This window comes from Medicago truncatula, chromosome 6, assembly GCF_003473485.1.
Source record: "Medicago truncatula cultivar Jemalong A17 chromosome 6, MtrunA17r5.0-ANR, whole genome shotgun sequence".
NCBI classification, from domain to species: Eukaryota; Viridiplantae; Streptophyta; class Magnoliopsida; order Fabales; family Fabaceae; genus Medicago; species Medicago truncatula.
Window position 1 is genome coordinate 34293970 of NC_053047.1, and position 13402 is coordinate 34307371.

General features: G+C 33.4%; 1 protein-coding gene across 3 annotated transcripts; it reads left to right on the top strand.

Moving 5' to 3' along the window:
- The first annotated feature begins 4375 nt into the window (after positions 1-4375).
- On the top strand, positions 4376-10443 carry LOC11412659 (disease resistance protein RPV1). Of its 3 annotated transcripts, XM_024785926.2 has the most exons (8): positions 4376-4977; positions 5215-6331; positions 6515-6733; positions 6877-7581; positions 7696-8381; positions 9210-9277; positions 9503-9592; positions 10001-10443. In XM_024785926.2, the coding sequence occupies exons 1-5, from the start codon at positions 4472-4474 to the stop codon at positions 8359-8361; spliced, it is 3213 nt and encodes a 1070-aa protein (XP_024641694.1). In that variant the 5' UTR covers positions 4376-4471; the 3' UTR covers positions 8362-8381; positions 9210-9277; positions 9503-9592; positions 10001-10443. The 3 variants fall into 3 exon arrangements, with proteins under 3 accessions (XP_024641694.1, XP_003619957.2, XP_039683142.1); XM_003619909.4 differs by lacking the exon at positions 9503-9592; XM_039827208.1 differs by lacking the exons at positions 9210-9277; positions 9503-9592; positions 10001-10443 and having other exon boundaries at positions 7745-7974.
- The last annotated feature ends 2959 nt before the right edge of the window (positions 10444-13402 follow it).

The following is a 13402-nucleotide window of genomic DNA, read 5'->3' on the forward strand; positions in this document are numbered from 1 at the left end:
TAAACGCTTATCTAACCATACAATCCTATGCATACATCTAAGGTGAGTGTGTGCGTGTCGGTGCGTCATAGTGTCCATAGTCCATATTACAAAAATTGCCTAAATACATTCTATGGCCCCTTTGCCAAGCTACAAACCAATGATAACAAATTACATCACCAAATGAGTTAAAACTTGCAAAGAGAATAAATGCTAAGCTAAAGAAAGTGGAAGAGATAGTGGGATGCTATGAAATGTATGTCACATGAGATGAAATGGTTAGTAATCATAAAGCATGAAATAGTAAGAAATAAATAAAAAGAGATTGTATAAGAATAGCAAAAAAAGAAGTAATAAAGTGGTAAAAACCTATAAAAAATTTGATATGATACCTAAATGTGCTTGTGACCCATAATCATCACATCATGGCAATTTTGAAAGAGATTTAGTTTCAAGCCATGATGTGGAATTAATAGAGACACATGCAAGCAAAGTATCACACCAAATTCATAGAGGAATTTGACACTTTATCCCTTAAAACACACACTTGTTGCTTGCAAAACAAGAAATTTACAAAATCATATCCAAAAACCAGCAAGAAAGCACATGACCAGAGACATATTCATCACAAGATTGGGTATCATTTATTCATGTCACACATCAAAGTGTCAAGAACAAAAACATAACCAAAATAATACCCAAAAATGTAAACACACATGGAAATTAATTCATGCCATTTTACCATTTTTTTTATGCAAAAACACCATAGAAATACCAAAAATATATCAAGAAACAATCTAGGATTTTTTTAGGAATTTTTTTGTAAAAAAAGTGAGCAAGCAACAGGTGCAGATAGCAAAGACATATGGTGCAGATAGCAGGAAAATAACAAAAAAACGTAAAAACCTAAGCCCAAACCAAAGCCCAATACACAAAACTCAGATTGCACAGGAGACGTTGGATTGATCTAGAGGCTGAGAAAGAAAGGAAAAAACCGAAAATAAACCGGACCGGTTCAAAGCTCTATATATATGCTTCAAGTCCGGTTTTTTTCATTTCTTTCTTTTCCTTCTCTCTCTTCTCCCCTCTAGTGAGAGAAGCTCTCACTTCTCTCTAAGATTCCGGTCATCTTCTCCGGCTAACTCCTCCGTTCCGGCGCGGCGGATGGCGGCGGCGCCACCGTGCCGGAAAATCAAACTGCTCCGATTCGAGAAATTTTTACATTTTTAGATATCCTTTTTTATATACTTCTCGAATCCGAACTTAGATTTTTTTCGAAAAAAGCTTGAATCGGAGTAGATCTGAGTTTGAATCTTGACAAAAAAACTTAAGAAAACGGAAAGGAAAAGTGGGAGAACGACGGCGGTTACCTCACGATTGCGATGACTCTTGGCCTGGCGTTGTTGCTTCGTGTTTGTGTTTCTGTTGTTTCGCGTTCTGCTGCTGTGCTTCGTGTGCTTGCTTGCGTGTTTGCTCGCTCGCGCTTGCTTGCTCACGTTTGCTTGCTCTTTTGCTTGCTGTTTTTGCTTGCTGTTTTTCGGTTTCTTCTTCTTCCTTGCAGATTCGGTTCCTTCTTCTTCTCCCACCGTGATCGGTGCTTGAGTTCTTCACTTCCGGTGAGGAATTCGCACCTTGTATTGCGGTGGAATCGATTCGATGATGAAGATTCGTACACGAATCTCTGAGAATTGATGATGAATTTCGGTTAGGGTTCTTTTTTGTTCTTGAGAAATTTCTGTTTTTGATCTAACAGAAAAGAGAGAGAAAATGGGAATTTGTTTTTGGTGATGTGTATTGTAATGAGTGGATCTGATCTATGTGGCACTGTGAACAGTATTTATAGCTGACATGTGTGAGTGATTGGACCATTAGAAAGCTGACATGTGGCATTGGAAAAAAAAAAAGGCGCTGCCCTGTAATTTTTGACTTGAAGGACCTGTTTGCAATTTTGAAAGAAATAGGGACTGGACTGAAAAAATAAAAGTAAGGACTGAAATGAAATTAAAAAACTTTTTGGACAAAAATGCAATTTTGGAACCTCAATTGAGGGACCAAAATGTAATTGAAATAAAATTGAATAAAAAACGCAATTTGACCAAACGTAAAGCGAAACAAAAGTAAAATTGACAAAACGGACTAAAACGAACCAATGGCCTAAATGAGGTACTTCAAAGTAACCTCTCTATGCCAAAATTTTGTGTGAAATGACCAAAATGCCCCTAGGGCTAAAAATGACCTAAACTGACTCAAACAGACTTGACACTGACTCAGATGCAAGTTTGAAATGAATTTAACAAGATTTACTGATGAAATGTTAAAATCAATCTGAAAAGACTCAGAGACAGTCGCAAGGATGAAAATGGGTCCCACTGCAGGAAATGACCAAAATACCCTTCTGTACGACTTTTTGCAAATTTTGAAATAAACTGTAGAAGAAAGCAATGCAATGATTCAGAGACATTTTTGAATGACTTACAAGACAAGTAGAGACATTTTGAAAGGTTTTATGCAAGAAAAACATAGGTAAAATTGTGATTGAAAATACTGCGAAGCAGGGACAATTTGAACTGTGCAGTTGAAATTTGATGATTGACAAAGTTTGAAATGAAATTGGGCCCAGTATTTTTAGGTCCAAAAACAGGGTATAACAGAAACCAAAGGAGAAAACTTTTAGGGTATGTAGATACTAAAGGTTGAGGGTCTTTGGGTGAGGTTCAAAGCTTCAAGATGTGGATCATGGATAACCAAAAGAGGGGGCTCTTGGGAAAAAGGTTGGTGCCTTTTGGGGAAGATTCATGGGATGGGAAACACATGAGTGGAGAGTCTATTGAGAGCAACTTGGGTGAGCTTGTTGAAGCTAATTTCTTGTAACTAATTTTGTATCTCTTTGTAAGAACTCATTATAGTGGATTGGAGAGATCAATCTCTCCTCCAGAGTAGGTCATTGTTGGACCGAACTGGATGAACATTTCTTGGTGTTGTTATCTTTTCTCTACTCTTTTTATCTTGTTTATCTTTTGGTTAGATTGTGGTTTTGCTATGCACTTGTTTTCTAGACTAGATCTAGATTGTTGTTATTGCTTGTGGTAATTTACATTTGGTTATTGGTTGCCATTGATACTTGCTCCACGAATCTAAATTTCATTGATGTGAGGTTTGAATTTGAGTCCGAATTCACAACATACATGATGTGGGATAATTCTTAGTCCATATTTTAGTTGTTTGCATGGAGTTGATATGGAAATGGATTCCCAGAAATAACAGCACCAATCTAGTCCATCCGATTTAAATCCATAGCTGAGATGGATGGAAACTAAATTAGTGAATCTGTAATCTGAACCATCCTATCAGAGATTAACAACTGCGTAAAACTGTGGACTTTAAATGTATGGAATCCAGGTCCAGTCGATACTACTACTGTTGAAAGCACAACTTAAAGCAAATGCGAGATTCAAATAATATGTCATTTGATGATATTTGAAATGCAAAATGTATCTTAGTGGTGTAATGGAGCTTCATTTTATTTATTTTTACATCGATACGGTAGTAAATGGGTTTAAGTAACATGTGAATGGGGTATTTAACATGTGGTTACAAATTATTTGAGAGGATTTGAGAAACAGTAATTTATGAATTTGATAATCTATGTGGTTAAAGCTTAATGAAGAATCTACAAGAGGTGAGTCAAACTCCAAATATAATACAAAAATGTTACTAATAAACACAAGAGTGAGTTAAAAAGTCTGTTAAAATTGATGCTTAGGATTCAACTAGATAGGCTCCTTATAGGTTATAGCATTCTACCCAATTTAAGGAGACAAAAAAATTTACCTGTTTTTTTTTAGTTTTCTTTTTCTTCTTTTAAGACATTCATTGCTTTACTGAAATTACATGGAAGAAGGATGAGATGGTTACTTTACATAAGATAGGAAATGGGAAAGAAGTTTCCAACTTGGAAAAAGTGTAAAAAATAAATAAAAGCATGTGATAAAATTGGGGACATAATATGAGAGAAAATAAATGAAATGCAAATCTACATGGAAGATGAGAAGGAATTTCAGACATGGTGGTAAAATGTAAAGCCAAACTTGAGAAAATAAATGTTAAGTAACCTAATCTTGTTAAAATGAAAATACGATCAGAACTTTTTGATGCATTCATTACCAACTTTCTTTAATTAGATGTTTGAATGGAAGAGCTTGCATTTATTTTAATTTCATGTAGTTTAACACACTGATTAATTAAGTAACAAAGTGAAAAATTACATGCAACAGAAGAGTAAAAGTAGTTGAAAACTAAATCATGTTAAAAGTCTTGTACACTTATATTTATTGTATGATTGGTCCACACGGCTATAGGAAGTGGCCAGGAAGTGGTTATAAAGTTAGTGATCAAAGATTTCACATCAGTCATCACAGACCACAAAAACTTACTCATTCATATTCTGCATTCTCAAACTCTTTTTTTTTTCATCCAATTTCTCACAATTTTCATGGCTATGCAGTCTCCTTCCTCATCCTCTTCATTTTCTTATGGATTCACTTACCAAGTGTTCCTCAGTTTTAGGGGCACTGACACTCGGTACGGTTTTACGGGCAATCTCTACAAGGCTCTTATTGACAAGGGAATCCATACCTTCATTGATGACAATGATCTTCAAAGAGGAGATGAAATCACACCATCACTCATCAAGGCCATTGAAGAATCTAGAATTTTTATTCCTGTGTTTTCTATCAACTATGCCTCTTCAAAATTTTGCTTGGACGAACTTGTTCACATTATTCATTGCTATAAGACAAAGGGTCGCCTCGTCTTGCCTATTTTCTTTGGTGTGGATCCTACTAATGTGCGCCATCATACATGTAGCTATGGTGAAGCATTGGCTGAGCATGAAAAAAGGTTTCAAAATGATAAGGATAACATGGAGAGGTTGGAGCGATGGAAAGTGGCTCTGAGCCAGGCTGCTAACTTGTCCGGCTACCATGATAGTCCTCCTCGGTACCCAACTTTACTTAAATCCTATTTTTCCCTTTTATATTTTATTTCTTCAACTTCAATTTCCCAATAATCTCATCTTAAAGGTTAAATGGGAAATACCTTTCTTATATACGTTTTTAAACAAGTATTAGTTATTTATATGTTGAAATAGTTAGAAATGTATAATATATTATGAGTACATGGATGTGATTGTGATGTTGTTAGTACATACTAACTTATCTTGTTGGACATGAATAGATATGAATACAAGTTGATTGGAGAGATAGTCAAATACATCTCCAACAAGATCAATCGTCAGCCCTTACATGTTGCTAATTACCCTGTTGGATTGCACTCTCGAGTACAAGAAGTGAAATCGCTTCTTGATGAGGGACCTGATGATGGGGTCCATATGGTTGGAATTTATGGGATTGGAGGCTTGGGTAAATCAGCACTTGCAAGAGCAATCTATAATTTTGTTGCTGATCAATTTGAAGGTTTATGTTTTCTTCATGATGTGAGAGAGAATTCAGCTCAAAATAACTTGAAACATCTCCAAGAGAAGCTTCTTCTAAAAACAACTGGATTGAAAATCAAGTTAGATCATGTTTGTGAGGGGATTCCAATTATAAAGGAAAGACTGTGTAGAAATAAGATTCTTTTGATTCTCGATGATGTTGACGATATGGAGCAACTACATGCTTTGGCTGGAGGACCTGATTGGTTTGGCCATGGAAGCAGGGTCATCATTACCACTCGAGACAAACATTTACTGACCAGTCATGATATAGAAAGAACATATGCAGTAGAGGGGTTGTATGGGACAGAAGCTCTTGAATTGTTGAGGTGGATGGCTTTTAAAAATAACAAAGTACCTTCAAGTTATGAAGACATTTTAAATCGTGCAGTTTCATATGCTTCAGGTCTTCCCTTAGTTTTAGAGATAGTGGGTTCCAACTTGTTTGGAAAGAGCATAAAAGAATGGAAGGGTACATTAGATGGATATGAAAAGATTCCCAATAAAAAGATCCACGAGATACTTAAAGTAAGCTATGATGCTTTGGAGGAAGAGCAGCAGAGTGTCTTTCTAGACATTGCTTGTTGCTTCAAAGGATGTGGATGGGAGGAGTTTGAAGATATACTTCATGTTCATTATGGCCATTGCATAACACATCATCTAGGAGTGTTGGCTGAAAAATCTCTCATTAAGATTAGTACTTGTTACCATTCGGGATCTATTGATGTTGTAAGAGTACATGACTTGATAAAGGACATGGGTAAAGAAGTCGTCCGACAAGAATCACCTAAAGATCCTGAAAAACGAAGTAGGTTATGGCGTCATGAAGATATAGTTCATGTTATAAAAGAAAACATTGTGAGTAAGATTGATATTTATGTTCAATTTGTTATTTAGTTTAAATACGACTTTGCATTTTTAGGACTACATATGACCATCTCATACTAGTATTTTTTTTTCACTTAATTACATATAAATTTCTCTATATCTTATTGTTATTGTGATTGATTATGTTATTTTTTTTTTTTTTTGTGTTAAAAGGGAACTAGTAAAATTGAAATGATAAATATGAATTTCCACTCCATGGAATCCGTAATAGACCAGAAAGGAAAGGCCTTCAAAAAGATGACAAAACTGAGAACACTTATCATTGAAAATGGACATTTTTCTGAAGGTCTCAAGTATCTTCCAAGCAGTTTGATAGTATTGAAATGGAAAGGATGTTTATCGGAGTCTCTATCATCTAGTATTTTAAGCAAGGCAAGTGAAATAACTTCATTTTATAAAAGTATATATTTGTAAATTTATTATGATTTTGTTTCTGTCAACAAAAACAATTCACTATGAGAGTATTGTGTTTGGTTTTGAATTTATTTATTTGTTTCTTCCTTGTGTTTATGCAGAATTTCCAAAATATGAAAGTCTTGACATTGGACGATAATGAATATTTAACCCACATACCTGATCTCTCAGGTCTTCAAAATTTAGAAAAGTTCTCGTTTAAATATTGTGAGAATTTAATTACAATTGACAATTCGATTGGACACCTAAATAAACTTGAAAGGTTAAGTGCATTTGGTTGCAGCAAGCTTGAACGTTTTCCACCTTTAGGTTTGGCATCTCTTAAAGAATTGAATCTATGTTGTTGTGATAGTCTCAAGAGTTTTCCAAAATTATTATGCGAGATGACAAACATAGACTGTATTTGGTTGAATTATACTCCCATAGGAGAATTGCTATCTTCATTTCAAAATCTGAGTGAACTTGATGAGTTATCAGTACGGGAATGTGGAATGCTGAATGATAAAATGTATTCTATAATGTTTTCAAATGTGACAGAGCTTAGTCTCAAAGATTGCAACCTCTCAGATGAATACCTCCAAATAGTTCTTAAGTGGTGTGTTAATGTTGAAGAACTAGAGTTATCAAACAACAATTTCAAAATTCTTCCTGAGTGTCTTAGTGAATGTCACCATCTTAAGCATCTTGATTTGTCTTACTGCACATCTCTTGAGGAAATTAGAGGGATTCCACCGAATCTAAAAGAGCTTTCTGCAGAAGGATGTAAATCATTGAGTTCATCAAGTAGAAGAATGTTAATGAGTCAGGTTTGTTGTTGTTTTTTATTGCACTATAGTATTTGACATCTTTTATTGTATTTCATATATATATATATATTTGATAATGTGTAATATATATTTATATTTCATATAAACCAACAGCAACTACATGAGGCTCAATGGACCTATTTTGTTTTCCCAAACGGAACAGAGGGGATACCAGATTGGTTTGAGCACCAAAGCAAGGGACCCACAATTTCTTTCTGGTTTCGTAAAGAAATCCCTTCTATAACATGTATTTTTATTCTTCCGGAAGGCAAAAATGGGGTAGCTGACTCAGGAGTCAATTATTTTGTGAATGGATATGAAATTGAGTTAGATGGTTCTTTTTACCAGTTTAGCTATGTGTACTTGAAGCAGACAAGTTTGTTTCATACCCTGAAATGGAATGAACTCAGTGGAAGACAATATGACTATGATATAATGGACAAAGTACTTTCGAAAAATGAATGGATCCATGTGGAGCTTAAGTTGGATGATTCGAGTTTGAATCGACTTAGTGAGGAAGAGATGAATAAAATATTAAGGAGTGCTCAAATCGGAATCCACGTGTTAATGGAGAAAAGCAACACGGAGGAGAATGTGGTATTCACCAATCCTTATATTAGAAAGACAAAATCAGATGAATATCTTAATGCTTCATTATCATTATCACAAGAGAAAATGAAACGAAAGAAATTTTCAATCCGTATAAATCTTCGGAGAAAGATTTGGGTGCTTCTTAAATTCAGGGCTAGGTTCAGAAAACAAAAAGAGCACCGGAGCTAGATTCTCTCAATGGATTGCAGGTTTGTCTTTTGCTGTTTACAGTTTAATATAAACGTTGATTGATTTATGTATTTGTGCAGTCTAGAATATTGTTTGAATTTAATGTTGAGGATGTTTTGTAGCACAAACACTTCCCGTTGAAGCATGTCTGGTGCCCAACATGTGTTTGTTTTCAACACTAACACGCACCAACACATGCGATTACATGTAAGTGTCAAGTCCGGTGTCGTGCTTCATAGGGAGGATGGTTTTTCATACTTGATTGGTGGAAATTATGAATAAAACATTTTTACGCATAAATCTACCAACTTTTATTTATTTTATTTTCTCCCTGTTCATATGGTTCATAATGTCGAATTTTAATCAGAGTTTGTAAGTGCTTTAGTTCAATTAGTAGATTGTCTTATTGTAAAGTTTAGCCACTTTCCTATTGATTTTTTTTGGGAGTTATTGTAAAGGTTAAGAAAGCTTAGGATTGAATTAGTAGACTGTATTATTGGAATTTGTTTGGTCCCTTTTCACAGGGGTTTCTGCTAGGAAGGGACATCTATTGTGTCTGAATGTACTAATTCATGCATCTCACCCAAGGTCCTGTGAATTCACTTATGGAAAAATTAATAACACATGCATTTTTAACTTTCATATGAAGTATATACAATTGAAACATTACCGACAAATATTCGACTATCTTATATAAGCACACATGAGGTTTACATTGAGCTAAATGTTTGGATTTTGCAGATCATACAGATTTATTTTGTCGGGTAATCAATGTGGGTTGTTTCTATTCAAGCATAAATGTATATTGTGTTACTTATCACATGTATTTGAATTCTTTTGACCTGCAGAAAGGAGAATCCGTTGCTATCACATAAGGATGCTGAATCCCTATGGTCCAGAAAGAATGTTGTTACAAGTAAGATCCTTATACTTTGAAAGCATAAATGCTTTTAGTCATAATCTTTGTGAAAGATCTTTTGAAAAAGAAATTGGTTATTATCCCCAAAGTAATATATTAATGAATATGCATAACTTGTCATTTCTTAGGGAGTATAAATACTGTTAATGTATATTTCTGTAATACATTTTCTTTTCAGAATATCGTATCAGTATTCATTCTCCGTTGACTGTACTTTGTCAGGAAACCATCTGTAGTCGTCTGGCCTTTTGTGTTATCATACGCATTGTGTAGAGATGGCTCACACCACAGAATCTGTGGCTTGTCCGAAAGGTCATTTGTTAATGATATACTTTACAGCTCAGTTGTACTGTTTTGTTGCGAACTGGGTATGAATTGAACATTGCGCATAACCCATGCTAGACCATGTGACAAAACAACATAGATATTTGGCTTGCCGAAATATCTTAGTGAGTACTTGTGTTTTAGATTACTTCTCTAGTGCTAAAAACCGTGCCATCTCCCCAAAAATGTGGACAAAACAACATAGATATTTGGTATAACTAGAAAGGACTATAGTGGTATCTTTTTTTGCTATAAGGGAGGAACATATATCTTTTTTTGCTAAATAGGATCAGTTGTTATACACGAAATTTTTTATAATGAAATGTGTCTACTTTTTATCGCTATATTGTAAGTTGTTATTATTAATTGATTTATTTATGCATATGTGTATACCAGGTTGAACGACTATGGTTGGACGGGTTTCTCAAACTAAACTGTTTTTACTAGAAAAGAACTTTCTGATATACAAAAAGTAATTCGGGATAAAGAACTGAACTCGAGACGCAACACTTATTTGGTCTTTTTCAAGAGTCGCGACTTTTCTCCGGAATCCAAGTGTAATGAAAGTTATTGGTATAGCTCAAGCACTGCTCTGGTCTTGAAATGGTGAGACCCGATGTATGTTCTTACGACGGATGTTTGTGTTGCAGATATTGTTTGAATTTTACGATTTAATTAATGTACGTTTACAAACATGCATTAGCTTGTAGAATGAATAGCATGGTAGAAGTACATGTAGCTCTGGTCGTTTATCAGGAACTTGCTGTTGCTAACTTTTGTTGTTCAATGACGTTGATTTTCTGAATATATAAAAGATGTTGCTACAATCTTTTAATAAATCTTTAGCTTTTGACATCTATACCAGCTTTATTGTCTGGCCTAACTGATTTTTAAAATTAAGATTTGGCTATTGCAAGGGTGCATGGAAGAATAGAGAATAGAGAGGGTAGGCAAAAACAGTGTAATATTTAAAAGCCTTATACAACTTATACCCTAATTCATAGTGTTATATTTTTGATGCTAAACTAACAGAACCTACATGAGGCTGTATCCACCAATATTTGTTTGCCAAAAAGAACAGAGGGGATTCCAGATTGGTTCGAGCACCAAATCAAGGGACGCACTATTTCTTACTGCTACAATAGTCAATTTGTCCGACAGTGGCGATGAAAAAGTATTTTAGATTCCAATGAATCAAATATATCTATTTGATATGACATCTAAGATTGGATGAAAGGATTAAACTCATTTCTAACCTTAATGAAGAATTTTTAAAAAATGAATGGATCCATGTTGAGCTTAAATTGTTAAAGAGTAGCTCAAATTTCAACTAACATGACGAACAAGCGCAAATGAGAATCGACTTGTGCAGGGGGGAAGAAACATGGAGGTCCTTTGAGTTATTTAATTGTGCAAGGAAGAAGTATTCTCGTTGATGAACTTTGATGAACTATCCCATTTTTCATAACAAAATTCTCAGAATTGTGTTAAAATATGCACTTATGTAAACTTGGATAGTTGAATATAAAATTCTTGACAATTTGTTCTACCATTTTTCTTATAATAAGTTCTTGACAACAAGAAATTTTCTCTCTGCAATTCCACTTTGATGAGGTGAGTTAACAGATGTACTTTGATGAACTATCCCATTTTCCATAAAAAAATTCCCAAAATAGTGTTAAAATATATTTTTCTTTTAATAAGATTTCTTGACAATTTGTGCTACCTCTAATTTTTCTTTAATAAATATACTCCAACCAAGTCAAGCATAACAAACCAGTTTGTAAGGTGAGGTGTGCATACTCTTAATAAACTTTTATCAAGAGTCCTGCGTAACTGATGTGGGACTAAATCCACCCCCTCAAAGCCAACACAAGGCAAGCCAACACAACACAACTCAAATGTCGCGATTTGGCGACTAGGGGCAGATCGGAATAAAGATGGAATTTCGAACACACCCCCTCACACTCGGACCCAATGGGAAACGTGGCAATGCGGAATCCCAACGATAAATCTTGGATAGACTCCGATACCGTGTAAAGATTAATTTATAACTTGATTAGTAGTAATCAACTCCTAATTTTAGGAGTGACATAATGAAAAATAAACAACTTTTAAAATAAATAATAATAATAATAAAAGAAAATGATATATATTTCAACATTAACTTATTTTATTTTTGTGCCTAGTCTCTGCCTCCATTATGATGCTGCTCTCAACTCAACCTTTCGTATTCAAACATTTATATCTGTAAAATTTTCAATGAAAAATATGACATAGTATTAGGGTAAATTATTATTCGAAATAAAAAAAAAAATTGATGTTAAATATAGTGTCATTTGGTTTTTGTGTATTTTTAAAATGCAGTGATGTTAAAATAACACAACTAGTATACTTTATTAACAGTTCATTATTATTCTTCATTTTAAATTTGTTATTCCTGTCTGTTTTTTGAGTCCACAAAAGAACTTCTTTATTTTCATTTCATATACTATTATTTTACTCTAATGAAATAACAAAATAAAAGTTTAAGAAGTGTAATTAATAACGTGGCACGAGGGCAACAAAAATAACAGGTTCTGCAATGTAATTAAGAACTTCTTTATTTTCATTTCATAAACTATTTTTTAGCTTGCTTTTTTCCTGATATCATATCTTTAATGTATCAGTGTGTGCTATTCCTTTTCTTGTTAAGAAACTAGTTTACTGGGGAATTAAAATATCACAACTTTTTGGTCCCTTTATTTAGTGTTTTTAAGCCATATGATTTTTTATGATGATGCTTCCCGCAAGCTTTTACCTTTTTTCTTTTTCTTCTTTAAGACATTCACACTGCTTTATAAATCATTACATGGAAAGAGGAGGTTGGAAAGTAATAATTATTTTAGTAGAAGATAGGAAATGTGACGGAAATTTCTCATTTCTAGAGACAAAGTGTAGAGCTAAATAAAAGCAGAGGGTCCTACTAATAATAGAAGAAAAACTATAGACAAATAAATGGGAGAGATTAATATATGCAATCTCACTATATTTTGCTGTATATTTTTTTTAGAAATTAAGGGGAAATTAATATTAATAATTGTGACGATAAGGACCATTTTACAACTGTCTAATATAAAATTTCAACTTGAGCTTGAGCTGACAACTTGTAAGATACTAATGTTTAAATAACACGAATGATGAAGGTAGTGGCATACTAACATTTCTACTATTACTATTATTCCACAGACCAACATCATTTATTTTTATTTAATATTCTATATTATTATTTTTACTCTCAACAAGTAACAAACAAAGATTGCAGTAGTAAAAATGTAAAATTTTAAGTCTAATTAATAACGTGCCATGGGCGCAACAAAAATAAGGTAAATTCTATGGTACACCTAATAAATTTAGGTGTATCGGTACACCAAATCGTAAAATTAATAATAAATGAGTTGTTTTTTTGAAGAAAAATAATTATTTTCTATCATTGACAACTAAGATAATTAAATTTTATATACCAAAAGTTTCGACGAAATTAAATTAAATTTTTAAGAATTTTTATTACTCATAACAATGAATATTGATTATTTTTTATGACAAAATGTAAATTTTGTAACATGATCCTTATAAACAATGAAATGATGGTTTTCTAAAATATAAATATTGACAAATACCTTTTTATTTCATTAAAATGATCTTTAATTTATATATTTTACGAAACAAAAGTAGTTGTACATTCAAAATTGTGAGTGTACTATAGAAGTTCCCAAAATAATGGTTCTGCAATGATTTTCACTAAAGAAAAAGTTGAAC